At 47.1% G+C, this 27,174-nt stretch overlaps 1 protein-coding gene across 1 annotated transcript in view; it reads right to left on the bottom strand.

The window, feature by feature from the left end:
• The window catches only part of DNAH6 (dynein axonemal heavy chain 6), a 596,499-nt gene that overhangs the window by 511,991 nt on the left and 57,334 nt on the right, over window positions 1-27,174 (bottom strand). The window contains exons 8-10 of the mRNA XM_075352201.1: window positions 24,640-24,784; window positions 22,680-22,845; window positions 2,425-2,547 (exon numbers count right to left, since the gene is read on the bottom strand). Coding sequence (XP_075208316.1) covers window positions 2,425-2,547; window positions 22,680-22,845; window positions 24,640-24,784 — 434 coding nt within the window. The remainder of the gene's footprint in view (window positions 1-2,424; window positions 2,548-22,679; window positions 22,846-24,639; window positions 24,785-27,174) is intronic.

Here is a 27,174-nt window from a genome sequence, read left to right as displayed (position 1 = left end):
AGCACACCAAGAAAACTGTTAGGGTAAGTTCACACAGTGCGTTTTTCGCGGCGTTTTTGCGCAGTTTTCGGGTGCGTTTTTGCTCAGAAAACTGCATGACTTTGCTTCCCCAGCAAAGTCTATGAGTTTTCATTTTTGCTGTCTGCACACAGCGTTTTTTTTTCCGCTGCGTTTTTGTGGTGCCACAAAAACGCAGCATGTCAATTATTCCCGCGTTTTTCACTGCGCTTTTCATCCATTGAGGGCAATGGGATGTTGAAAGACGCAATGAGAAACGCAAATAGGTGCGTTTTGGTGCGTTTTAGTGCGTTTCTAAGACCAAAAACGCAGCTATAAACGAAGGAGGTGGGTAGTAAAGTGACATGTACAGGAAGAGGATTCCTTCTGTCAGTAAACACAGAAGCGTGAATCCTCCCAGTACCGTCTCCGCTGCGTCCACCTCCAATCCTGTGCATGTATGCTGCCGTGCGGCGCCATGTCTGGGCAGGAGGTGGAGGCAGCTGCGAAATCAAAAGTGAACAGTAGAAAAAAAAAAAGTCATACTCACCTGTCTGCAGACTCCCGGTGCCATGCCCGCTCCCATCTCCTCCCGGTACCGCCGCTCCGGGTGTGTGCAGTCTCCCCGGGTACGTATGCCTGCAGGATACAGGACCTAGCGATGGATCACCTGCAGGATCAGACTCGCTCTAGGAGCTGCCGGTAATCAGCATATAAGTGAGTATTTATTTTTTTTGCACCGATGTATCTGCTGATTGTATAAACGGCTTTTATGCAATCAGCTGATGTGTGATGTGATTCAGGCACTTGAACCTGACAGCAAACCGATCAGATGATATTGGATGCGGATTGGACGGCGCGGGACCCTTGACCCAGGATTACTGCAGAGGGGGGTTCTTTATTTCAATAAAGATGGAGTCATTAATTGTGTTGTGTTTTATTTCTAATAAAAATATTTTTCTGTGTGTTATGGTTTTTTTATCTTTACTAGAAATTCATGGTGGCCATGTCTAATATTGGCGTGACACCATGAATTTCGGGCTTAGTGCCAGCTGATAATATACAGCTAGTCCTAACCCCATTATTACCCAGTGAGCCACCCGGCATCAGGGCAGCTGGAAGAGTTAGATACAGCGCCAGAAGATGGCGCTTCTATGAAAGCGCCATTTTCTGGGGTGGCTGCGGACTGCAATTCGCAGCGGGGGTGCCCAGAAAGCATGGGCACCCTGCACTGTGGATTCCAATCCCCAGCTGCCTAGTTGTACCCGGCTGGACACACAAATTAGGCGAAGCTCATGTCATTTTCTTTTTAATTATTTCATGAAATTCATGAAATTATTAAAAAAAAGAGCTTCTCTATATTTTTGGTTCCCAGCTGGGTACAAATAGGCAGCTGGGGGTTGGGGGCAGCCCGCACCTGCCTGCTGTACCCGGCTAGCATACAAAAATATGGCGAAGCCCACGTCATTTTTTTTTTGTTTGGGGGGGCAAAGAAATCCTGCATACAGTCCTGGAAGGAGGATGCTGAGCCTTGTAGTTCGACAGCTGCTGTCTGCTCTCCTGCATACACTATTAGATGGAGGATGCTGAGCCTTGTAGTTCGACAGCTGCTGTCTGCTCTCCTGCATACACTATTGGATGGAAATTGGTTGAAGGATTTCACCAGCACAAAACTCCAGGCATTTTTTTCTTTAAAATAAAACTTCCTTTATTTTCTTATCATTAAAAAGTCCATGCTATGGTGGTCAAGCCCATGTCAGAGAGGACGCGTTTCGAACACCCAGTTCTTATTCAGTCTGACATGGGCTTGACCACCATAGCATGGACTTTTTAATGATAAGAAAATAAAGGAATTTTTATTTTAAAGAAAAAAATGCCTGGAGTTTTGTGCTGGTGAAATCCTTCAACCAATTTCAATGCACATGGACTGGCTCTCCAAACCTCTTCTCCGTGCACAGCCCAGGATTACTGGCTTCCATCACACAGGTGAGCTGGGCAAAAAACTTCTTTCTACTATTGGATGGAGTATGCTGAGCCTTGTAGTTCTGCAGCTGTCTGCTCTCCTGCATACACTAGTGGAGAATGAAGAACATATTGAAGAAGGAAATGACATCAGACCTTTTTTTTTGTTCACTGATAAAAAACGCATAAAGACGCAGTGAGCAAAAACGCAGCAAAACTCAGCAAAAAACGCACCAAATCGCGTTTTTGCCGCACAAAACGCACAAAAACGCAGCGTAAAAAAAACGCAGTGTGTGAACCTAGCCTAAAAAATGCATCAAAATATTGTAAATAAATAAAAAACACTTCTTTAACGTATTTTTCCAACCTAAATGATACATGTCCAAAATATCCTTTATATCCTATACCCTTAGCCTGCGAGCAGTGCCCTATCTTATTTTTTTGTTGGTTAACTGTGACACAAACCTGAAAATCATCCATAGAAGGCGCAAACCATAACAACTGAGTATCAAGAATGATCTCTGAGAGGAACATTGGTGCTATTTCTTCTTCAGCAGGAGAACTGGATAGTGGAGCCGGTGCTGCAGGCTACAAAAACATATAAAATAGATAGTAAATGTATACTAATATGAGGACATCTGGAACAAACATTAACAGCAATGAATAAAAGATTGATCATATTTATTAACTCATTCAGGGGCAGACATACCACATACCACAAGCCTGTTCAGCTACACAGTGGCCTGTGGGGGAGTAGAGCCCAGCAAGACTGACATGTCCACACATTTACACTCATCCTGTTTGTGTTCATCATCCCCATCATCTGTATATACCAGTATAAGAAAGTGAGGCCCTCCCATCATGCATCTGACATCATCTCAATTTGTAGATAGGATCCCTCTATGAATTTGAATGTGCTCACTTAAAAGGGTTTTCCCACATTAAATTAATTATTTAATAAAATGCTCCTGTGCTGAGATAATCCTATTTATGTGCCCCTATTATGTACTGTGTAATGGCCATGTCTGACCGAATAGGGACATGGTCTGATCATACCACATCTACTGGTAGGGGAGGAAGTAAAAAGGTATATAGATATTACAGCACAGGATCACAAATAATTCTTTCTTTGATCTGATTTAAAAACAGACAGGGAAATGTTTTACCTCACAAACAGAATCATTTATGATCCCCTGCTGTAATCTATATATATAATTGCCTTATTCTGTCTGTCTGTCTGTCTGTCATGCTCCAAAATTGTGTCCTTACGGTGACACAAAGCTGATTGGCCGCTGGGCTCGCCATGGCCCCGCCCCCCCACACGGATTGGCCTCTCGCCCCGGCTCTCTGCAGGCCCCGCCCCCCTCACGCAATGTACGCTCGCTCTGGCCCAACTGACATGGAGCTCCGACTCCCAGGTGAGTACACACACATCAGATCACACTCACTCTCACACACACTTCACACATCACATCCACACACTCACAACATCCTGGGATATCGCTTGCTTCTACACCGGCTCCGTCACGATCCCAGCAGCGCCAGACATAACCTTGCGATGCTGTGATCTTGACGGAGCCCGTGAACGCTAGTAACCATTATACACATCGGGTAACTAAGGTCCCTTGGTTACCCGATGTGTATCATAGTTACCAGTGTACACCGGCTCCTTCACGATCCCAGCAGCGCCAGACATAACCTTGCGATGCTGGGATCTTGACGGAGGCCGTGAACGCTGGTAACCATTATACACATCGGGTAACTATGGTCCCTTAGTTACCCGATGTGTATCATAGTTACCAGTGTACACCGGCTCCCGGTACACATGTGCAGGGAGCCGGCATTATACTCCTCTCCCCCCAGGACTACTCCTCCTATTACAGTCCTCCTATTATACTCCTCTCTGAGTATAATAGGAGAACTATTATAGCATGGGGGATGTAGCACGATGGGGGGTGCGCAGCATGGGGGATGTAGCACGATGGGGGATGCGCAGCATGGGGGATGTAGCACGATGGGGTGCGCAGCATGGGGGATGTAGCACGATGGGGAGTGCGCAGCATGGGGGATGTAGCACGATGGGGAGTGCGCAGCATGGGGGATGTAGCACGATGGGGGGTGCGCAGCATGGGGGATGGAGCACGATGGGGGGTGCGCAGCATGGGGGATGTAGCACGATGGGGAGTGCGCAGCATGGGGGAAGTAGCACGATGGGGAGTGCGCAGCATGGGGGATGTAGCACGATGGGGAGTGTGCAGCATGGGGAATGTAGCACGATGGGGAGTGCGCAGCATGGGGGATGTAGCACGATGGGGAGTGCGCAGCATGGGGGATGTAGCACGATGGGGAGGTGCGCAGCATGGGGGATGTAGCACGATGGGGAGTGCGCAGCATGGGGGATGTAGCACGATGGGGAGTGCGCAGCATGGCGGATGGAGCACGATGGTGGGTGCGCAGCATGGGGGATGTAGCACGATGGGGAGTGCGCAGCATGGGGGATGTAGCACGATGGGGGATGTAGCACGATGGGGGATGTAGCACGATGGGGGGTGCGCAGCATGGGGGATGTAGCACGATGGGGAGTGCGCAGCATGGGGGATGTAGCACGATGGGGAGTGCGCAGCATGGGGGATGTAGCACGATGGGGAGTGCGCAGCATGGCGGATGTAGCACGATGGGGAGTGCGCAGCATGGCGGATGGAGCACGATGGCGGGTGCGCAGCATGGGGGATGTAGCACGATGGGGAGTGCGCAGCATGGGGGATGTAGCACGATGGGGGATGTAGCACGATGGGGGGTGCGCAGCATGGGGGATGTAGCACGATGGGGAGTGCGCAGCATGGGGGATGTAGCACGATGGGGAGTGCGCAGCATGGGGGATGTAGCACGATGGGGGGTGCGCAGCATGGAGGATGTAGCACGATGGGGGGTGCGCAGCATGGGGGATGGAGCATGATGGGGAGTGCGCAGCATGGAGGATGGAGCACGATGTGGAGTGCGCAGCATGGAGGATGGAGCACGATGGGGAGTGCGCAGCATGGGGGATGGAGCACAATGGGGGGTGTGCAGCATGGGGGATGGAGCACGATGGGGAATGCGCAGCATAGGGGATGGGGCATGATGGGGGGGGTGCAGCATGGGAGATGGAGCACGATGGGAGGTGCACACCTCCCCCCAACACACACACACACACACAGGGAACCACAAACACCGCCATACACAGACACCCACACACACAGACAACGCTGCACACACACAACACCCAACACACAAACACCGCGGCATACATAAATATACGCACATACCGCACAACACACACATTGCACAAAACATACCTCCCCCCAAAACACACCACACCCACACAAACCGCGCAACACACACACACACAACGCGACAGACACACAGCGCTTCACAAATAACGCAACACACATACAACACCGGTCTCACCCCCCGCCACACCCAGACAACACCCAGAACATGTACAGCGCCCTACACAAACACTTGGTAACTACACACAACAACATCTATATATATATATATATATATATATATATCTATATCTATAACAAAAATCATACATGAACTACACAATACGTAAATTCTAGAATACCCGATGCGTAGAATCGGGCCACCTTCTAGTGTCTTTATAATCTTATTTCTTCACCTGCCCAGGAGATGTGTTATGATCAGACCATGTCCCTGTACGGTCAGACACATCCATTACACAGTAAATAGCTCTGGCACATATATAAGATGATCTCAGCACAAGGATATTTAAACACATCCAATTGTGGAACTTATTATTATTACATTATCTATTAATTAAAATGAACTTTAAAATTAACTTTGTAAGAGGGAAAACCCCTTTAATGCATAGGATTCAAATTTAGGAACTGTAGCCTGGAAGGCAGAAATAATGTGACAATTTAGCCCAGAATGCGGATTGCACATTTTCTGTTAATACAATAAACCTTATTTCAATCCAGAAATGTTACTGAGTCCATCAATTATTAGATATGTCGCGGGCGAGGAGGAGGGTGTCAGCACACCGCGCTCACCCCTTCTGCTCGGGTCCGGCAGCTGCTCAGTGGTGGCTCGAGCGGTGGGCCGGATCCCGGGGTTTCTCGAGCGACACTCCTCGCCCGTGAGTGAAAGGGGGTGTTTGTTGGGTGTGGGGATTGTTATAGTTCGTGACGCCACCCACGGTTGTGGTGATTGCACCACCGCTGCTCAGTGTGGGGGTCCCGGGGATGGTGATGCGGAGCAGCCAGGTGTTGTGTTGCCCCTCCGTGGGTAGGGGTTGGTGATCCCGGGGCCCGGTGATGAGATGTGAAGTGTAGGGCCTGGAGGGCGCAGGGACGCGGGGACAGCGCTGTGCCTTGCGGCACTATGGCACTCACCCAGCCCGACACACGGACACAGTTTGTACGGTAAACCAACGGCTGGTAGGACGGTCCCACAGACGGCCGCACCTGCACTCCCGGTAGGTGACGGTGATGTCCCTCTTCCTTGCACCTATGTTGACTGATGGTAGCGGTGGATTCCCTCCGGTTACCCGCTCCCCGGCTGCAATCTGGGCCGGAGGAGCTCTACACTTTGCCCGCAGGCGCTGGCCCTGAGAAACTTGTGCCGTGGCGGTGGCGGTGTCTCTCCAATACGGGTTGGGCTGTTGCCTTCAATCGGGACTTGGTTGTTGGGGGATCTGCGTCCCCGTCACTGACGGATTTGGCAAATCTGGCGACTCCTAGCCTTGCCGGGGTCCGAGAGGCCCCTGCCCTGGTGCTGACTGTCCTTCGGAACACTGCTCCAGACCACCGGGCACACAGCCAACGGGGTCCTTCCAGGAACTTCCAAACGGTCCCCCTCCAGACAGTCACCGCCGTTGCTGACCTTGCTGTTCTGGCCCTCACAAAGCTGGACCCTTCAGGCTGTCTTCCTCTTCTGTCACTTTACTTGCTTTTCCTCCTTTTCCACTTTCTTACTTTCCCTGGTTGTTTACTCCTTCACTTAGCTCCTTACACTTGCCCTGCCTGGGCTTTCTGCTGTTCACTCAAGCTCGTCCCTGAGCTCTCTGCCTGGTTACTTCCTGCCTCCAGAGCTGTGAGCTCCTTGGTGGGCGGAGCCAACCGCCTGGCCCACCCCCTGGTGTGCATCATCAACCTCTGGAGGAAGGCAACAAGGATTTGTGGTTAGCTGTGATGTGCCTACCTGGAGTGTGGGGTGTGGTGGTGTGTGACCTGTGTCCCCTGGCTTGCCCAGGGCGACACATTCCCCCTTAGCAAAATGCAGACCGTCCGCGGGCTGCCGTCCTACACCGGTTTTATTTTTCTGTGAAAAGGGGTAACAAGGGTTAAGCAAACATAAATACATTTTTAATCAAAACTCTTCCCAAGACGGGAGGCACATTTACTTAAACGTTGCAACGGTGTACGGTCACGGTTTCCGCTCTCTCCCACCCAAGCAACCTGGCCCTGATGCTGCCCCTAAAACCCAGGCAGCACCCCTTGACCCACAGTCCAGCACAAGTTACCCGAGTGGGATCTGTCCTTCCCCTCCAGAGGGTAGCCACCGGTTCCTTTGGTGGCTGGGCCCCAGCCTGCTCTGCTGAGGGCCCTCCCTCCAACCTGCCTCTCCGGAGGCGGCATTGCGGAAACGGTAACGGTACCCAACATATTTACAAGCCACTTAACGTTTGTGGTGCCCTGCAAGTTCACGGGCTTGTCCATGGATAGTTCCCATGCCAAATAAACTTTTAACGGTCCCCACGGGGACAACGGTGCCGGCTCCTGCCGGTTGCAAATCACAAAGCAAATCAGGTGAAGTACTCGGTATAATCATTTTCTTCTTATCATTTGCAGAACTTTTTCAAACTACACACAGCTAACAAGCAACTCAGTGGTGGTCCCAACGGGGACGGTGCAACGGGCATCCGCTGCCCTACTCCGGTCCTTTTTCTGCTTCATCCGAGGGAGGGGATGCAGAGCACACCTTGCTCTCCGGGCTGCCCCTCAGCTTTACGTCCAGGGCAAACCACCCCCTCTCTCCGCAGTGCCGGGTGTAACGCACCATGTCCCCTGGTATGAGATTGCGGCCAGGATGCTCCTCGGGCAGATGGGCATGCACGTCCCGCCGGGCCACAAACACCTCGGCCTCCAGGCCCGGTTCGTATATGAATCCGTAGCCCCGGCGGATATCGAATCGCCTCACCTGTCCCTCGTAGAACGGGCCCCGGACACGGAAGGTCGCTTGCCGCAAGTTTTCTTTTTCCCGAATGGCTCGGGCCACCAGCTCGGCTTTCCTTCTCTCCCTCTCCGCGATCTCCAGGCCCAGCTTTGTCGGCTCCCTGTCCCAGTATGGCGCTGCTACCTGCTCCGGCGCACGGGTTGAGCCCCGCGGGACATCCAGCACGTTACCCACTGTCAGGAAGGTGGGTAGCGTATCCCGCGGTGTCATGGCCTTGGGCGCTGCCTTGCAGCAACAACCCGGCGCCACCTCAGCCGAGGTGTGGGGGATGGGCACAGGGGCTTTCCGCAGCCGGGCCTTCGGCTCGGAGCGGGTTGTCGGCTCCGGCTCGGGATACTGCTCGGGGACTGTCTCTGGCACAATCTTCGGGGCCTTCCATGGTAATGCCTCCGGTTTGTTGCGGGCTCCGGCTACAGGTCGGTCCGCTGGGGCGGACGGGCTGGGTATCGCTACCGGTTGCGGTGGTAGCGGGCCTAGTGGCGGGGTCATGGCCTCCGAGACGGGTGGCCAGGGAGGCAACGGGGGGAGAGGGCTTGGACCGGGCCCCACAGCCGCGATGACCGGCCCTGCAAGGGGATTGGGACGTGGGTCACTCACCCTCCCTTTCTCCGCCTCCTCCTCGCGTCTCCGCACGGTGGCTACAACGTCCGCCATGTCGGCCTCCCACTCCTCCATGAGGAGCTGCATCTTGACCTGCAGCCGTTGATAGAGCTGCGCGGTCCGGATCTCCACCCACGCCGCGGTTCCAGGCGCGGGGGGTACGGTGTCGCGGGACGGCATCCACATGGTGTCTTCACTGGTTGCTTCCAGGAACGGTATTCTTGCAAGGTCCTGGCGTCCCTGCATTTATAGCCGCAGCTACATGCGTCCAGCCGCCATCGCGTCCCCCTTAGCTCTTTTCGGCCCCTCCTCTCTCGGGGCGGGGTTTTGGCCTTCGCGCCTCTACTGCTCGAGAAGACGCTCGAGCGGGAACTTTTCGCGCCAAAGATGGCGGCTTCTGAAATTTTTCTGCCGGATGCCTCCGGCGGTAACAAGGCGCACCTCTACCTGACGGCAGAGCGGTAAGATCCTGTTCGTGACGCCAAGTTGTCGCGGGCGGGGAGGAGGGTGTCAGCACACCGCGCTCACCCCTTCTGCTCGGGTCCGGCAGCTGCTCAGTGGTGGCTCGAGCGGTGGGCCGGATCCCGGGGTTTCTCGAGCGACACTCCTCGCCCGTGAGTGAAAGGGGGTGTTTGTTGGGTGTGGGGATTGTTATAGTTCGTGACGCCACCCACGGTTGTGGTGATTGCACCACCGCTGCTCAGTGTGGGGGTCCTGGGGATGGTGATGCGGAGCAGCCAGGTGTTGTGTTGCCCCTCCGTGGGTAGGGGTTGGTGATCCCGGGGCCCGGTGATGAGATGTGAAGTGTAGGGCCTGGAGGGCGCAGGGACGCGGGGGCAGCGCTGTGCCTTGCGGCACTATGGCACTCACCCAGCCCGACACACGGACACAGTTTGTACGGTAAACCAACGGCTGGTAGGACGGTCCCACAGACGGCCGCACCTGCACTCCCGGTAGGTGACGGTGATGTCCCTCTTCCTTGCACCTGTGTTGACTGATGGTAGCGGTGGATTCCCTCCGGTTACCCGCTCCCCGGCTGCAATCTGGGCCAGAGGAGCTCTACACTTTGCCCGCAGGCGCTGACCCTGAGAAACTTGTGCCGTGGCGGTGGCGGTGTCTCTCCAATACGGGTTGGGCTGTTGCCTTCAATCGGGACTTGGTTGTTGGGGGATCTGCGTGCCCGTCACTGACGGATTTGGCAAATCTGGCGACTCCTAGCCTTGCCGGGGTCCGAGAGGCCCCTGCCCTGGTGCTGACTGTCCTTCGGAACACTGCTCCAGACCACCGGGCACACAGCCAACGGGGTCCTTCCAGGAACTTCCAAACGGTCCCCCTCCAGACAGTCACCGCCGTTGCTGACCTTGCTGTTCTGGCCCTCACAAAGCTGGACCCTTCAGGCTGTCTTCCTCTTCTGTCACTTTACTTGCTTTTCCTCCTTTTCCACTTTCTTACTTTCCCTGCTTGTTTACTCCTTCACTTAGCTCCTTACACTTGCCCTGCCTGGGCTTTCTGCTGTTCACTCAAGCTCGTCCCTGAGCTCTCTGCCTGGTTACTTCCTGCCTCCAGAGCTGTGAGCTCATTGGTGGGCGGAGCCAACCGCCTGGCCCACCCCCTGGTGTGCATCATCAACCTCTGGAGGAAGGCAACAAGGATTTGTGGTTAGCTGTGATGTGCCTACCTGGAGTGTGGGGTGTGGTGGTGTGTGACCTGTGTCCCCTGGCTTGCCCAGGGCGACACAGATATATGAAACTGAAATAGCTGTTGCAAAAACCCAAATTGTTATAAAGAAAAAAAGTTAACATTAATAGGGGTGCCCAAACTTTTTCATATGACTGTACTTACAGGTCCCACAACACGCCCTGCAGACTCTGTCTCCCAGCCGCTTCTGCTTCCGGGTCCGATCATTGCTATGCCCCTGGTTAACCACCACTGACTACAGGACCTTCCATGACATCATAGCCATGTAACTAGTCTGGTCTTAATGTTGTATTACCTCGTGGGTTACACAGTGGTCACATGGCTATGACGTCATGGAAGGTCCTGTTAACTTCCGGGGGTATTCACTGCACTGCTTGTCACTTGGCTGTCTTCAGCTGTTTTCGTCCGTGTTCGTGGTGACATCAGGGTTCACTTGAGTCCATGGCGGTCATGTCCACTCGGACCAATATTAGCCTGTGTGTCAGCGCACATGTGCGATTATTTTCTCAGCCCTAATCGGATCGAGAAAACAATCGCAGCATGCTGCGTGCTGCGATTGTAAGGCGAGACTCTTTTCTCTCGCACCCATTCAAGTGAATGGGGCGAGAGAAAAATCGCACTGCACTCACATTACACCGGTGTACCACGCGTGCAGAGCGAGAATCGCAATAGCCGGCTACGGAGGCGAGAGAGAGGTAAATCCCTCCCTCCCCTCTGCAGCACCGGCCCGCCCCTCCTCAGAGCCGGCCCTCCCCTCCGGAGAGCCGGCATGCCTCCCGCAGCTGAGATCCGCACGCACAGTCGGACTGCAGTCGCAGGGATACTAGCATGACACTAGGCTCCTGTTGTGCTGCCTGCGCGAGCCGAGTGTCATGCGAGCATTGCACTAGTACCCGTATGGCCCCGACCTAACAGCAGTAATGGTACCTTGCCCTGATTGCCACTGTCTTGCCATTTAAATATTGCGGTTAATCATCGACAGAAGCATATAAATGAGGTGATTGCCAGTTCGAATGTGCATCAGCTTCCAATTCACCCTTACCATACCCCGCAATGAGATTGCAGGGTACAAATGGTTTATAATGGCAGCCAGGTGCTTACTAAAGGCTACCATCTTTGTCCCCTTGTCAAGTTCAGTCTATGGTCGGCTTTATAGGAGAACATCATTTTTATCTATATATTACAATAATGTAGTATTAAATCAGGCAGTTCCCTGAAACACTAAAGGAGAAAAGGTTTTAAAATAGAAAATAAAGAATATATTTATATGGTTTTGCTGGTACAGTAAATGTCTGATCCGTTAACATAAAAGAGAAAAAAGAACAAGACTCAAAAATTTGTCAGATCACTCCCAAAGTAAATGCAATAAAAAGCAATCAAGCCATGTTATGCAACAAATATCAATAGAAAATACAGCTAAGGCCTCTGCCACATTCACGTGAAAATCACGCACGTGCCGAGAGACACGTATTTCCCCTGCGTGTTGCGTGCAGGTAAGTACGTGTCTCTGGTACGTGCGGGACACGTGTGTTCTACGTGTGCTATCCGCGATAGCACACGTAGAACCGGTAATTATCATACTCACCTGGTCCTTCCTGCTGTCCGCGCTGCTGTCCGTGGTGCTGATCCTAGGTCGCCAGCCCTCCCGTCTCCCCGCTGCTGCTGCTGCCAGGCAGTGAAGTGAATATTCTATGAGAATAATGAGCGGCGGTCGGCAGCAAGAGGCAGCAGCGGCAGAGACAGGAGGGCAGGAGAAGGTGAGTAAATGGTTTTTTTTTTTTTTTCACTGACACTTGTGTTTTCTCCGGCATGTGTCACACGGGACCGCATCCACACTACACCCGTGTAGTACGGGTGCGGGCCGTGTGACACCCGTACTGCCGGAGAAAAAACTGACATGTCAGCGCTTTGAAAAACGCCCACACGTACAAACGCACATGGACACACGTTCCGTGTGGTTTTACGTGTGTGTGCCTGCTACCATAGGGTAGCATTGCTGTACGTGTCTCCGTGCCGCCGGTACGTGTAAAAAATGACAAACAAGTGCCGGCGGCACGGATGTGTGTCGCAGGCCTAACACGGGTCCATCGACAGAAAAATAAAACGTTAAGGTTCCCATTTTTTTCCCAAATTTAATGAAACCTGGCATCATTTAACACTAAAAAAAGCACTTTATCAGCCTAATAACCTCTTTAATTCTGCCTGTATTATCCTTAAATGCTATACATATGTCTCTAAAAACTATGTTATTCCTCTTTTCCTCCACCCTGCACATGCTGGGATGTCAGTCACACTGCTGTGGGCAGTTATGAAGCTGGCAATGTACGCCCACAGGAGCGTGATAACATGGAAAGAGGGACGGCTACTCTGGGGAAACAACAACCCTTCGACTAGTCAAAGGGCTATTTAGTATATGATTAGCGCCCTTTGTAAATGCTATTTTTAAACAGTGATCTTAGTAAATAGCATTATACAGGGCCGGTTAGGCAGGTAATTTTGGCATTCATATAAGAATGCTCCTGGGTTGGAGGGCATAAGAGACCTGATAGGTTCCCTTTAAATTACAAATGTTGATGATAACATAGGGTGTTTTTTTGCGTTGTGGTATAATATGCCACTTTGTGCAATATGCATATGCCTTTGTGTATTGTATGTACATACACTATATCACAAAAGTGAGTATACCTTCATATTTTTATAAATATTTTATTATATATTTTCTTGGGATAACACAAGATATGCAACTTTACCACAATGTAAAGTAGTCAGTGCACAGCTTGTATAAGGCTAGGGCCCCACTTTGCGTTTTTACCTGCGTTTCTGCAGCGTTTTGAGAAGCACCTTTTTCATGCCAAATGGCCTGCGTTTTGCGTTTCCATGATATTCAATGGATAAATGTGATTTCCAGACCCCATTTTGCATTTTAAAAAGCTGCGTTTAATTTGCATATTTTGTGGCAAAAACCAAGCGTTCAAAGAAGCACCTTGTCAGTTGTTTTTGCCATTTTTGGGTGTGTTTTGTTAACATTGAAGTCAATGAGAATGGTCAAAAACCAAGATTCCTACAAACTTCTGCATTTTACCTGCTTTTTCTGTGCAGAAAACATGCGTTTTGGACTAACAAAACGCATGCTTTTTTCACATTAATTTAATGATTTCATATGTCCCTTTTCACACACACATAATCCGACAATTAAATTAAAGAAAATTTAGAATTTATTGCTATTTTTCTAATAAATACTATATTACCGCTATAATTTCATTATATATTTCTATTTTCTTTATAATTTATCAAATTATGTATTTAATCCTTTTTTTTTCTCTTTTTTCATTATTTTTGACTGTTTAAACTTTTTTTAGCAGTGTCAAGATTTACAAAACACATCTGGCAAAAAGCAGGTGGAAACGCATGTAAAAAGCACTGAAAACGCATCAAAAACGCTGCAAATACGCATGTGTTTTTAGCGCTAAAATTCTGGAAAAGGCAACTTTGGTCAAATCAATTAAGTAAAAAACGTGCGTTTAGAACTGCAAGTAGGAGAACGCAAAGTGCGTCCCTAGCCTTAGAGTGTAAATTTGGTGTGCTCCTAAGTGAAAATGGCCAAATTGTGCCCAATTAGCCACTTCGTTCCCCAGTGTCATGTAACTCATTAGTGTTACACAGTCTTAGGTGTGAACAGGGAGCAGGTGTGTTAAATTTGGTGTTATCCCTCACACACTCTCTCATACTGGTCACTGGAAGTTCAATATGGCACTTCATGGCAATGAATTCTCTGAGGATCTGAAAAAAAAATTGTTGCTCTACATAAAGATGGCCTTGGCTATAAGAAGATTAACAACACCCTGAAACTGAGCTGCAACACTTTGGTCAAGACCATACAGTGGTTTAACATGACAGGATCCACTCAGAACAGACCTCGTCATGGTCGATCAAAGAAGTGGAGTGCACATGCTCACCATCACATACAGAGATTGTCTTTTCAGAATAGACATGTGAGAGAGCTATCAGAGGATCACTGATAAAGAAATGTTTTCTTTTTTTTATGTCTCGGGACTCTATCTATGGACTCGCTGGCAGTATTAACAGGATAGATGTCCCGATTTAAGAATATACTGTATGTACATAATAATGTTATATAGTTTGGTTGCTGTATAATAACAAAAAGTTTTCAATAAAACTTACTTGGTCAAAAAAGAATAGACATAGGAGTGCTGCCAGCATTATTGCAAAGGTTAAAGGGGTTGGGAGTCTGCCTGTCAGGTGTCAGACCATACGTCGCACACAGCATCAAATTGGTCTGCATAGCTGTCACCTCAGAAGGACACCTCTTTTAAAGATGATGCACAAGAAAGCCCGCAAACAGTTTGCTGAAGACAAGAAGACTAAGGACATGGATTACTGGAATCATGTTCTGTGGTCTGATTACACCAAGATAAACTAATTTGTCTCAGATGGTATCAAGTGTGTGTCGCTACAACCAGGTGAGGAGTACAAAGACAAGTATGTCTTGCCTACAGTCAGGCATGGTGGTGGGAGTGCCATTGGTTTGGGCTGCATGAGTGCTGCCAGCTGTGGGGAGCTACAATTCATTGAGGAAACTATAAATGTCAACATGTACAGTGACATACTTAAGCAAAGCATGATCAGAAACTTTGTCGCAGGGCAGTATTCCAACATGATAACAACCCCTAACACACCTCCAAGAAGACCACTGCCTTGCTAAAGAAACTGAGAGTAAAGGTGGTGGACTAGACAAGCATGTCTCCAAAACTAAACCCTATGGACGAAGGTTTCCAACATCCATCCGCTCTGTAATGCCATCATGGAGGAGTGAATGAGAATACCAGTGGGTCCTGTGAAGATCCAGTGAACTCCATACCCAAGAAAGTTAACGCAGTGCTTGAAAATAATGGTGGCCCCACAAAATATTGATAATTTGGGCACAATTTGGCCATTTTTCTTAGGGGTGTACTCACTTTTGTTACCAGTGGTTTATACATTAACGACTGTGTATTGAGTCATTTACAGACCACACCAAATTTACATTGCTGAACACTGACTACATTACATTGTATCAAAGTGTAATATCTTCAGTGTTGTCCCATGAAAAGATATCAGAACCTATTTACAAAAATGTTAGGGGTGTGCTCACTTCTGTGATATCTTGTATATTCAAAGGAAAATAAATTAAGCAGAATCTGTTATGTCTGTCATAAGAATGTAATGGAAGTTCAATTTCTGTAAAACTGAGGATACATGAATTTTATTGATAGATTTTCAAGTAGCACTTTACCCTAGCTTTGCATATAGCATGCTGTCATTAGATATAATGGGATTTTTAATATAAGGTTCTGAAATGGTAATGAATACAGTGTAATTGGCAGCTATTATTTGGCTGGTAGCTGTAGATTGACAAAAAGTCAGATTTTTTTCAGTATTTTCTAAAATATAAATCTAAAAGATGAATCATCTGAATTTTGTTGTTACTTTTCCATATAAAAACTGCTGATAAACGTCTTGGAGGTAGCCCATTATATTACTAGGCAATGAAACGTTTTGCCATATACAATGAAGCATTTAACCTTGTCACTCATATCTCAGCAATCTTAATTTGGCAAGATACAAGTTCTTACATTTAATACAGTAGCGCAGCTAGGGGTTTACTCTTTAATGGAATTAAATTCTCTCTTAAAGAGATTCATTAATTTTTCAGTGCTGTCTGGTGCCAAAACTGCTAGATTCCGGCATACTTCCAGATATAATGAAATGAAAAAAAATGTATGACAATAAAATTGTAAAAGTAAAGGGACGTGGCCTTAGAAATATAGTCACATGCATTTCTGAATGAGATCGCTCATTCTACAGCATCTGTAAAGAAAATTGAGCTCATTCTATAGATGCTACATTGTTCTCTGTGCAGGCATTGTATTAGACAATAGTGACGCCCCTGGACTATCAGGTCATCACAGGGTATTGTAAAATCTGCCCTCCCGTGCAATATCCGCCTCCTTCTTGGTTATGGGTCCCCAACTACATGGTGTTGCCTACATCAGCTGATTAAAGTCCTAAGGCACACTCTGCACCACACCCACCAGACACACCAGTGGACGGCCTGAGTGGAATAGGGTCGCCCACTTGGGGGGTTGGTAAGGGAAGGTCAGAAGTGTCAATCAGTGGAGAGTTGAGTGTGGGAAGTGAAGGAGAGAGGAGGTCAGGAGCCGGGCTCCTTGGAGACACCTAGGTAGCAGACGGTGGTCTGGACCTGGTAGGAGCTGGACCCCTCGGACGCAGGGGATCAAGACAAGGGGCACGGAACTGTCGAGGAGGACAGCCGGCGCCTTGTACCATCACCGGGCTGGGACCAGGGAACGACGGGGTACGTGGACCCTAGGTCAGGGAGTAGCTTCAGGCAACCTGACAATTTACCCGACAAGAACGAAGCTTTCAAGATACGCTCTCCACCGGCTCCAAAATCGGGGTACTAGCGCAAAAAGGGGGGATAGGGCTTTCCACAAAAACTGTCCAGAAAATCCCAAGCATGAACCCTGAGAGCAAGCTCCCACAGTTAGCCATACTGGGGAGCGGGACCCGACTAGTTCCATACTACCGGGACCAACAGAAAAGTGAACTTAGTGCCAGGAGGAAAGTAACGGATCACCAGAAAGCACCATTGGGGACGGGACACGAACTAGCTCCCCTCAGCGGCAGCGGTATCCAGAACTTTGGTTTATCCAGTTGTCGGTGTCAGTTTACTGGACTGAGTACAAAAGTGACACCCTTCATAGCCAACGGCACTCCCCAGTCACCATAACCGAGTCCCGGGGCATTCCCCCTACCCGTGGAGGACTCTAACACCTGGTTGTCCCATTCCATCGCCACCGGGTACTCTCAACTGCAGCAGTGGTACTCCACATTACCACATACCACGGGTGTCGTCACAAACTTTAACACAATCCCCTGTAAATACCCCCCTTCATTTGAGTGGCCACACCCCTCAAGCCACCGCGGATCTGGATCCGAGCAGCCCGGCTGCTGGCACGGGGGTGGCACACAATGAGAAACCACACAATTAAATTGCAACACCAAGAAGATAAAGTCATTGAAGTCTGAAGATCACAAGTTCAATAATTCACCAGGTTTTCCCAATATAAATTAAGACCATTATTCTTAAAAGAACCTATCAGAATGAATCTATAACGTAAAGTAATTACATGGCTGTAATGGCTCTGTAACACAAAAGGCAATCTGTCAGCAGGTTTTTGCTATGTAATCTGAAGACAGCATGCTGTAGGGGTTAACATACAGATTTCAGTGAGGCATCTCTTTTCACACTGTGTGTGCTGTTGTTTACCTGCAATGTTGTGTTAGTTTCAGGAGATTATCATTGCTGGATTAGGTCAGCTAGAGGTGACCTGCTGTGATTAGAGCTTACTGTCTTTAGACATTTTACATACAGGGCCTCGTGTGGGTGGGGCAGCTCTCTCAGCTCTACTGTATTTCTAAGTCTAAAAACTCTGATTGCCAGAACTTCTTCACCCAATAACCTAAAGGATACATCGTTGGATTCAGGATCTCTTTGCCTACATCATGCTCTCAGATGAAGTAGAAAAACATGGTGAGAGATTCCCTTTAAATTGATTATTATGGTTAAGAAATTCCATTTCAGGTTCCTCTTTAATGATAATTTGAAGTTTTCTGCTAAATACATTTCGGTGTACCGTGCACAGGGTCTTCTCCCTGTTTGTGATTCCCTGGCCCTTCCAGCTGCCTCCATTCTATGAATGACCTGTCTTCTTTGTTTGAAACTTCAGCATTGACCTCCCATTCACAGACTGGAGGCAGAGGGAGATGCTGGAGTATCACAGACAGGGAGAAGACCTAATTAGTATAAATCTTCAAATGCTGATTATAGAACGAAAAGCAGATTTCTTCCCCAAAGATATTAATGTAATCAGTATTACAGTGCCATTACAACCGTGTCTTTATTTGCCATTACAAAATAGTGCCCACTACTAGGGCAACCCCTTTAACATGTCAATTATACTGAATGATAAAATCTATAAAAAATAAAATTTATTTATTATTATATCCAGCACAATCATTATAAAGGATGCCAGATGACATTCATTAAGTGTACAAACGGTATTGTAACCACTCCATGTTAACAATGAAAAGAGGAAGCAAACAGGGGTATCATGTAAAAAAAAGCCACCAAATTTTATTGATACAAAAAATTCTCAGTAGAACACATATGGATGGCAATGTAAAACTACCAGTAAAAACAAAAAAAACCCTGGGGATGATACAGGGGATGCGCAAAATCGCCAGTGGACCTGGGGACAGATAGTCCTGTATTCGCACCTTCGCTTAGCTCAATGTACAGTATATGATCATTGTGCTGTATATAAAATTCTTTCATTTTATATTTTTAGTACATGGTTACTCATTATTAATGATGGGCGGACCCGGACTGTAAAGGTCCAGATCCGTGCAATTTCAAAGTTTCCCAGATGTTTGATCCAGATCCAGCACTTGAGAAATTAAAAGATAAAGGAACAATAAAGAAAATATTGATGAAGCGAGCGCTTCATACTTACCAAGACTCCATCGCAGCTGTATGCTGCTCCTGCAGCATCCCTGTGCCACACATCATTGCTCATACATACGCACTGCTTTTGTGACGTCCTCGACTATCAGGTCGTCACATGGTATTGTGCAATCTGCCCTTCTGTGCAATATCCACCTCCTCCTTGGTTATGGGTCCCCAGCTATATAGTGTTGTCTACAACAGATAGTAAAATCCTAGGTACACTCTGCACCACACCCACCAGACACACCAGTGGATGGCCTGAGTGGAATAGGGTCGCCCACTTGGGGGGTTGGTTAAGGGGAGGTCAGGAGTGTCAGGAGTCAGTCAGTCAGAGAAAGGAGAGAGTGAAGTGAGGAATTCAGGAGCCAGGCTCCTTGGAAGCAACTAGGTAGCAGACGGTGGTCTGGGCCTAGTAGGAGCTGGAACGCCGGTCGCAGGGGATCGTGACAAGGGGCACGGAACTGTCGAGGACAGCCGGTGGCCTTGTACCATCACCGGGCTGGGACCAGGGCACGAAGGGGTACATGGACCCTAAGTCAGGGAGTAGCTTCAGGTAACCGGACAATTTACCAGACGAGAAACGGAGCCTTCAAGATCCGCTCTCCACCCGCTCCAAAATCGGGGTACTAGCGCAAAGAGGGGGATAGGACTTTCCACAAAAACAATCCAGAAAATCCGAAGCGTGAACCCTGACAGCAAGCTCCCACAGTTTGCCACACTGGGGAGTGGGACCCGACTAGTTCTACACTACCGGGACCAACTGACAAGTGAGTATAGTGGCAGGAGGAAGGTCACGGATCACCAGGCAACAGCACTTGGGAGGGGACCCAAACTAGCTCCCCTCAGCGGCAGCGGTGTCCACAACTTTGGTTTATCCAGTTGTCGGTGTCAGCTTTATGGACTGAGTGAGTATGCAAGTGACCCCTTCACACCCAATGGCACTCCCCAAACACCATCACCGAGTCCAGGGGCATCCTCTACTACCCATGGAGGGTTCCAACATCTAGCTGCCCCACTCCATCGCCCCGGGGTACTCCCAACTGTAGCGGTGGTACTCCACATTACCACACACTATGGGTGGCATCACAAACTCTAAATATGCAATCCCCTTTAAATACCCCCCTTCATTTGAGTGGCCTCACGACACCCGGGTCCGGACGCCCCTCGAGCCACCATGGATCTGGATCCAAGCATCCCGGCTGCTGACACAGGGGCGGCACACCTTCCCTGCTTCCCCGCCCACAAGCTGGCCTTGACTCTGTGATTGGTTCTAGTTTGACGTGCACCAAGCCTGTGCTGTAATCAGTCATCAGTGCTCATTCATGCTGTCCCTGGAGCTCACAGCGGGCAGTCATGCTATACTGAGATGTAGCAGAGCTGGAATCGCCGTGGGACCTCGTGTGGATTACGCCCGACCTACAAGGTGTTTAGGGGGTTAATACAGTGGTGAAAGAGGGTGTTTTTAGTGGTGAAAAGAGGGTATTTTATTGCAAATAAAGCATTTTTTCTGTCTTTGTGTTTATTTACTTTCACTTACAGATTAGCAATGGTGATGTCTCATAGATGCCTGCCATCACTAACCTAGGGCTTGGTGACAGCCGTGGGCTGTTATTAACCCCTTATTACCCTGACTGCACCCGCAAATGGGCAATCAGAAAGAGCCGGGTAAAGGGCAAGGCTTCTCACATCTAATAGATGCGACAATCCTGGGCAGCTGCAGGTTGCTATTTTTAGGCTAGGGGGTGGCCAATAACCGTGGCCCTCCCTAGTCTGAGAATACCAACCCCCAGCTGTCGGGCTTTATCTTGGATGGGTATCAAAATTGGGGGGGACCGCACTCTGTTTTTTTAATTATTTATTTAAAGAATATATATTAAAAAAATCCACATGCGGTTCCTCTTCTTTTGACAGCCAAGATAAGCGCAGGGTGGGGCTGCAGCCTGTGGCCGTATGCTTTATCTGTGCTGTTATCATAATATGGGGGGATCCTACACCATTTTTATATTTTGTTTATTTATTTTTACTATACGGATAGAGTCACACTGACGTATGACTCACATGAGAGCAATGAGAAAATCTCGCATTGCACTCGGCCCATATAAGGCAATGTTGCAGCTTACATCTGCAACTTTTTCCTCAGCCTTAATCGGACTGAGGTAAAAATCGCAGCATGCTGCAATTGTGGCTGGTGTTACACTTACGCCGGAGTCACACTTGTAAGAGACTTGCGCAAGTCTCACATCGACATCACCTGACACTGCAACGCGCTCTGCTGACAGGAGCGGGTCAGCTGCATGTCTTTCTATGCAGCTGAGATGCTCCTGTCCAGAAGGTGTGCGACCGTGTCAGGTGATGCCAATGCAAGACTCGCGCGAGTCTCTTGCAATTGTGACTCCGGCCTTACGTGTGACTCACACAAGTTAAGTCACACCCGGCTTGCTGCTCTCCAGACACGAGGGTGCAGTTGCATGGAAGAACATGCAGATGCACGCTCCTGTACAGAACTGGGTTATGCAACTCAATATTCGAGTGAGTCACACGCAAGTGTAACACCGGCCTGTCTGTGATTCTCCTATCACTCTCACCCAGTCTATTGGTGAAAAATAAACATCGGACTGCACTCGGATGTTATCCAACTGCATTGCAATATACGCACAAGCTGACAATGGAAGAGATGGGGGGATTAATGCCTCCCTCTCCTCCGCAGCTGTCATCCGATCGCAGGATCGGGTCACAGTCACATGACACTCTGACCAAGCTCGCAGCAGAGCCTGAGCCGAGGGTCATTAGCATATCGCATCCGATACTCTCGCATTTGATGCCATATGCCAGTGGAACCTAGGCCTACGATATAGACAAGCATAGCTGTGAATAGAAGCAGTCAACTGACACACTGCCACTCAGTGTGGGGGCGTGGCCGATGGCAACTAATCACCGGCACTGGTGGGCAGGGAAAGCAATTTATATTCAATGAAGACTGCTCCGGACAAGAATGCGCGACTTGGAACCAGCTTGCCGCCATAACATAGAATGGATGAGTACAGTGCGCTTGCGCCTATCTCCATATCCCTTTTACCAACATTTTTAATCTCCGGTTCCTGATCCCATAGACTTATATGAGGACCGGATTCTGGATCGGAACCGGGTTTTAGAAAAAAGCCAATCCACCCAGCTCTACTCATTACTTCCTGTTAATTAAAGGAAGGAGATAAAATCTTTAGGTCTGTCAAAACATAGTTTATAAAGGGATGTGATTTCACTTTTGAACCAAAGATGTGTTGAGGGGGTTTGGCTAAGTCAGGGTGGATGCTGGAAATGTCTGTTATTACTATGCAGTTATATATTCTGATATTTGTTACTATTCTAGAAACAGCAACATGTATGCATGATTCATATATAGTATACTGTATAATAAAGAAACCACTATTTGGGGATTGGAGATTTTCAGAGAGAGTTTCAATTTTTCAAATTTCCGTGAGTTCTCACCAGCGCTGATAGAATCACTGAAACCTCTGAAGTAGCAAAAACTACTTCAACACTCCTTTAATCATATATCTTTGCTCTTGTAATTTATCTAAAATGGCTTTACCTTTGTGCCCGCAACTTCCTTAACTTCAGTATTCCAGGTGTGTATCACTTCATAAGATGGTGTGCTTTTCAGTTTTTCTAGCAGGTACTTCAGCAAGTAGGAGACTGAATTAACAGCCAAGACATGCATCGTATTGACTATCAAGTAATCAGCAAGTCGAATAAAGCTATATAAGAAAAAAAAGACAGTAATTGAATTACAAAGTCTAATTGCAAAATTAAAACACTGTGTAAAAAGCAAAATATTTCAATGTTATACCAGAAACACACCATCGCCTTAAAACAAAATGTCACCCAAAGGGGATCATAATCTGAATTTCATACTCATCGTCTACACCTTTTGTTTTTCATGTGCACCATTACAAACTTTGATCAATTATATAATAGAGCTATTTGGCGCTCATCTATGTGCCTCTTTATTTACTGGCCACCAAATAATGATGGTGAAAGAACAATCACTAATACGATCAGTCTGTATCCGTGCAGCAATATTTTATCGACAGCACATTTCCTGTTTACATGGTGTGTGTGCTGCCAAAAACAATAAATTTTTTTTTGCCACCATAAATGCTCTGATCACGCCATAAATGAGAGTCTTCATCATTTGTCAGGTGATGATCATCACGTTTACATGGGCAGATAATCATGAATGAGTGTCGTTAACTGACTAGCTTAAATGCTTTTTAAAAGCCATCCTTGCAGAAAGTCCATTCCAGATCAAAAGAGGGTATTGGCTTAAAATTGTTTTTAGATATGGAATTCACAGAGTTAAATGGGATTCTCCAGCAATGGAATAAAAAAATAAAAAACATACAGCTTATAATATTATAAAAAGTCATAGCCACCTTATCAGCCCTCCGAACCCAGGGTGTGAATTTATATACAATACACCTATAGATGAGTATACAGTGCCCTCAAAATGTATTCATACACTGTGACTTTTTCCACATATTTACAATTTACACTCACAAACTTAACTTTTTTTATTGAGTTCTACTTTCTTGTTATCTGAACAAACCACCTTCTTCCACATGCTGGCTGTGTCTGCTATATAGCATTTGGAAGAAGGTAGTCTGGTAAAATGAGGCCATAGTAGAACTTTTTGGGCTAAATGCCGTACGCTATGTGTGAAGTAAAACTAAGATTAAACAGCACCCTGAAAACACCATCCTTACAGTCAAACATGGTGGCAGCATCATGCTGTGTGGATACTTTTCTTCAGCAGGGACAGGGAAGCTGTTCAGAGTAGATGGGAAGATGGATGGAGCTAAATATAGGGCAATTCTGGAGGAAAAACTGTTACAGGCTGCAAAAGACTTCAGACTGGGGCGAAGGATGACCTTTCAGCAGGACAAGGATCTTAAACATACTGCCAGATCTACAGTGGAAAGGTTAGATCAAAGCATATTCATGTGTTTGAATGGCCCAGTCACACTCCAGACCTAAATCCCATTGACAATATGTGGCAAGACTTATAAATTGTTATTCACAGACGCTCTCTAACCAATCTCACTAGGCTAGAACTAGTTTACAAAGAAGCCTCTAATCCTCTAGATGTGCAAAGCTGATAAAAACAGACCCCAAAATACTGCAGCAGTAATTACAGAGAAAGGTGGTCCTACAAAGTATTGACTCAGGGGGCTGAATACAAATACACATCACAATTTTCAGATTTAGATTTAAAATATTTAGAAAACCATGTATCATTTCCTTTACATTTCACAAATACTTTCTACTTAGCATTGGTATATCACATAAAATTCTAATAAATCCTAAAATACCGTACATTGATCTTTGTTGATGTAACATGAAACTATGGAAAAGTTGATGGGATATAAATACCTTTTCAAAGCATTGTATACATTTATGCTTCTGCAAACTTTCCTTGGTCAGATGAGGACAGGTGTATAGTTTGTGAATAGCGTAAAATGCTTTTAGGCATTAATAAAGTGCATACTAACCATGTCAGCCGTCTGCAGTGAGTTCTCTTATTGGCTTGCTCTGTGTAACTCATTTTATCAGAAGATTCTCCGAATAAGTCTCCATCAAAATGAGAGAGCGTTAGAATATCTGTGGCCTCCGGTCCTGGTATTGTATTTATCATGCCTTTAGGAAAACAAAATATAATAACTAACGGAAAGAGCAAGGCTACACATTCAATATACGTTATTAAGGAGTCTATTACTGTACTTTCTTCTGATTTTTCAACTACAGATCAACTAATAAAATAAAAACACAAAAAGGTATAGCCATACATCGTGAGTAATAATAGAGTTGTCTATCCCTTTGTACAGCTGTTAAGGGGGCTTTACACGCAGCGACATCGCTAGCGATGTCGCTGGTGAAAGCACCCGCCCCCGTCGGTTGTGCATCACAGGCAAATTGCTGCCCGTGGCGCACAACATCGTTAGGACTCGTCACACGGGACTTACCTGCCTAGCGAAGTCGCTGTGGCCGGCGAACCGCCTCCTTTCTAAGGGGGCGGTTCGTTCGGTGTCACAGCGATGTCACTAAGCGGCCGCCCAATAGAAGCGGAGGGGTGGAGATGAGCGGGCGGAACATCCCGCCCACCTCCTTCCTTCCTCATTGCCGGAAGCCGCATGTACGGTGATGTTCCTCATTCCTGCGGTGTCACACGTAGCGATGTGAGCTGCCGCAGGAACGACGAACAACCAGCGTCCTGCAATAGCAACGATTTTATGAAAATGAACGACGTGTCAATGATCAACGATAAGGTGAGTATTTTTGATCGCTAACAATCGATCGGAGCTGTTACACACAACGACGTCGCTAACGATGCTGGATGTGCGTCACGGAATCCGTGACCCCGGCGATATATTGTTAGATACGTCGTTGCGTGTAACGGGGCCTTTAGAGTATGTGCACACGTTAAGTGTTTGGTGCAGATATTTCAGGACCATTTCTGTATTTCTTGGCAAAAAAAACACAGCAGCAAAAAACACACGTTTTTGTAGTGTTTCTAGAGTGCGTTTTTGGTGCAGATTTTTGCCATTCACTAGAATGGGTGAAATCTACACCACAAATGCTGCAAGAATTGACTCCATATGAGTACATTCTAATATCAATGCAGTTAAAGGCTAGCAAATACACTAAAAGTAGACAATTGGCCACCTACATGTATATTTTTTACAGGAATGAAGTCAAACTCCCTAATAAAGTGATTTACATAGTTACATAACTTTCAGTGCTGGAATTATTAAAAAATGAGGTTTAATTACTCTTTAAAATAAACTGATCATTTATAGAGTGTGAATATGGTGGGAATGTGGCACACACCTATCATTTTTGTGGAATCCCGTAAACAAGAGTTCAGTTCCTCTACAATGCCACTATGGTAAAAATAAAGTATTATGCAGTTCTAACTATACTGTTAGTATACTTTACTGTTACTGCTAATATAATTTTTCTGGTTAGCCTATAAAGGTATCACTCCTAAAATACTTTTGTCATTCTTGGGACATAGTATTTCAATTAATTATACTGTACACACAGGTACAAAAATTTTGGATAGTGACCGAATCTTTGAAAAGTGACACAGTGCCATTGGAAGCCGTGCATGCCCATTTCATCACATTGCCTTATTATGTTTTACAGAGGATATAGTGTGCTTTGAATCATGCGCCGTTCCTAGCCTTCTCAATACTTTATTCTTCTCATCACTTTCTTGATTTTAGCTTCATCTGTCCAAAGAATGCTTTTCCAGAACTTGGCTGGTATCTTTAGATGTTTTTTTTGCAAAATCTAATCTGGCCTTCCTATTTTTTGAGCTGATGAATGGTTTGCACTTTGTGATGAAGCCTCTGTACTTGTTGTTATGAAGTCTTCTCTTTATGGAAGACTTAGATACTGAAAATCCTTCCTCCTGGAGAGTGTTCTTCACTTGAGTGGAAGTTGTGAAGAGATTTTTCTTCACCATGAACCATGAAAAGGATTATTCGATCATTCACCATTGTTGTATTCCGTGGTCGTCCAGGACATTTTGAGTTCCGAACCGAAGCTCATCAGTGTGTTCATTTTTTCCAGAATGTACAAAACTGTAGATTTGGCTTCTACTAACATTTCTACTATCTCTCTGATGAATTTCTTTTTTTTTCAGCCTAATGATGGTCTGTTTCTCTTTCATTGAAAGCTCCTTTGACTGCACATTGTGGGTTCACAGCAACAGCTTCCAAATGCAAATGCCACACCTAGAATCAGCTCTAAACCTTTTACCTGCATAATTGATGATCCATTAACAAGGGAATAGCCCATACAATAAATTAAAGAGCTTTTGAGATAATTGTCAAATTACTTTTGCCTCTTGAAAAAGAGGCAGCTACATATTAAAGAACCATACTTCCTAAACCCGCACTCCAATTAGGATGTAAATTCCCTCAGATTAAACTTGAGACTCTACACTTTAAGCCCATATTGATTATTTAACTGTATCCTGAATTTGTTTTGGTAAAGAACTAAAATGCAAAAACCTGTGTCAC

The sequence above is a fragment of the Anomaloglossus baeobatrachus genome, chromosome 1 (assembly GCF_048569485.1).
Source record: "Anomaloglossus baeobatrachus isolate aAnoBae1 chromosome 1, aAnoBae1.hap1, whole genome shotgun sequence".
Taxonomy (NCBI): domain Eukaryota; kingdom Metazoa; phylum Chordata; class Amphibia; order Anura; family Aromobatidae; genus Anomaloglossus; species Anomaloglossus baeobatrachus.
This window is presented reverse-complemented; position numbering and strand designations above follow the sequence as displayed.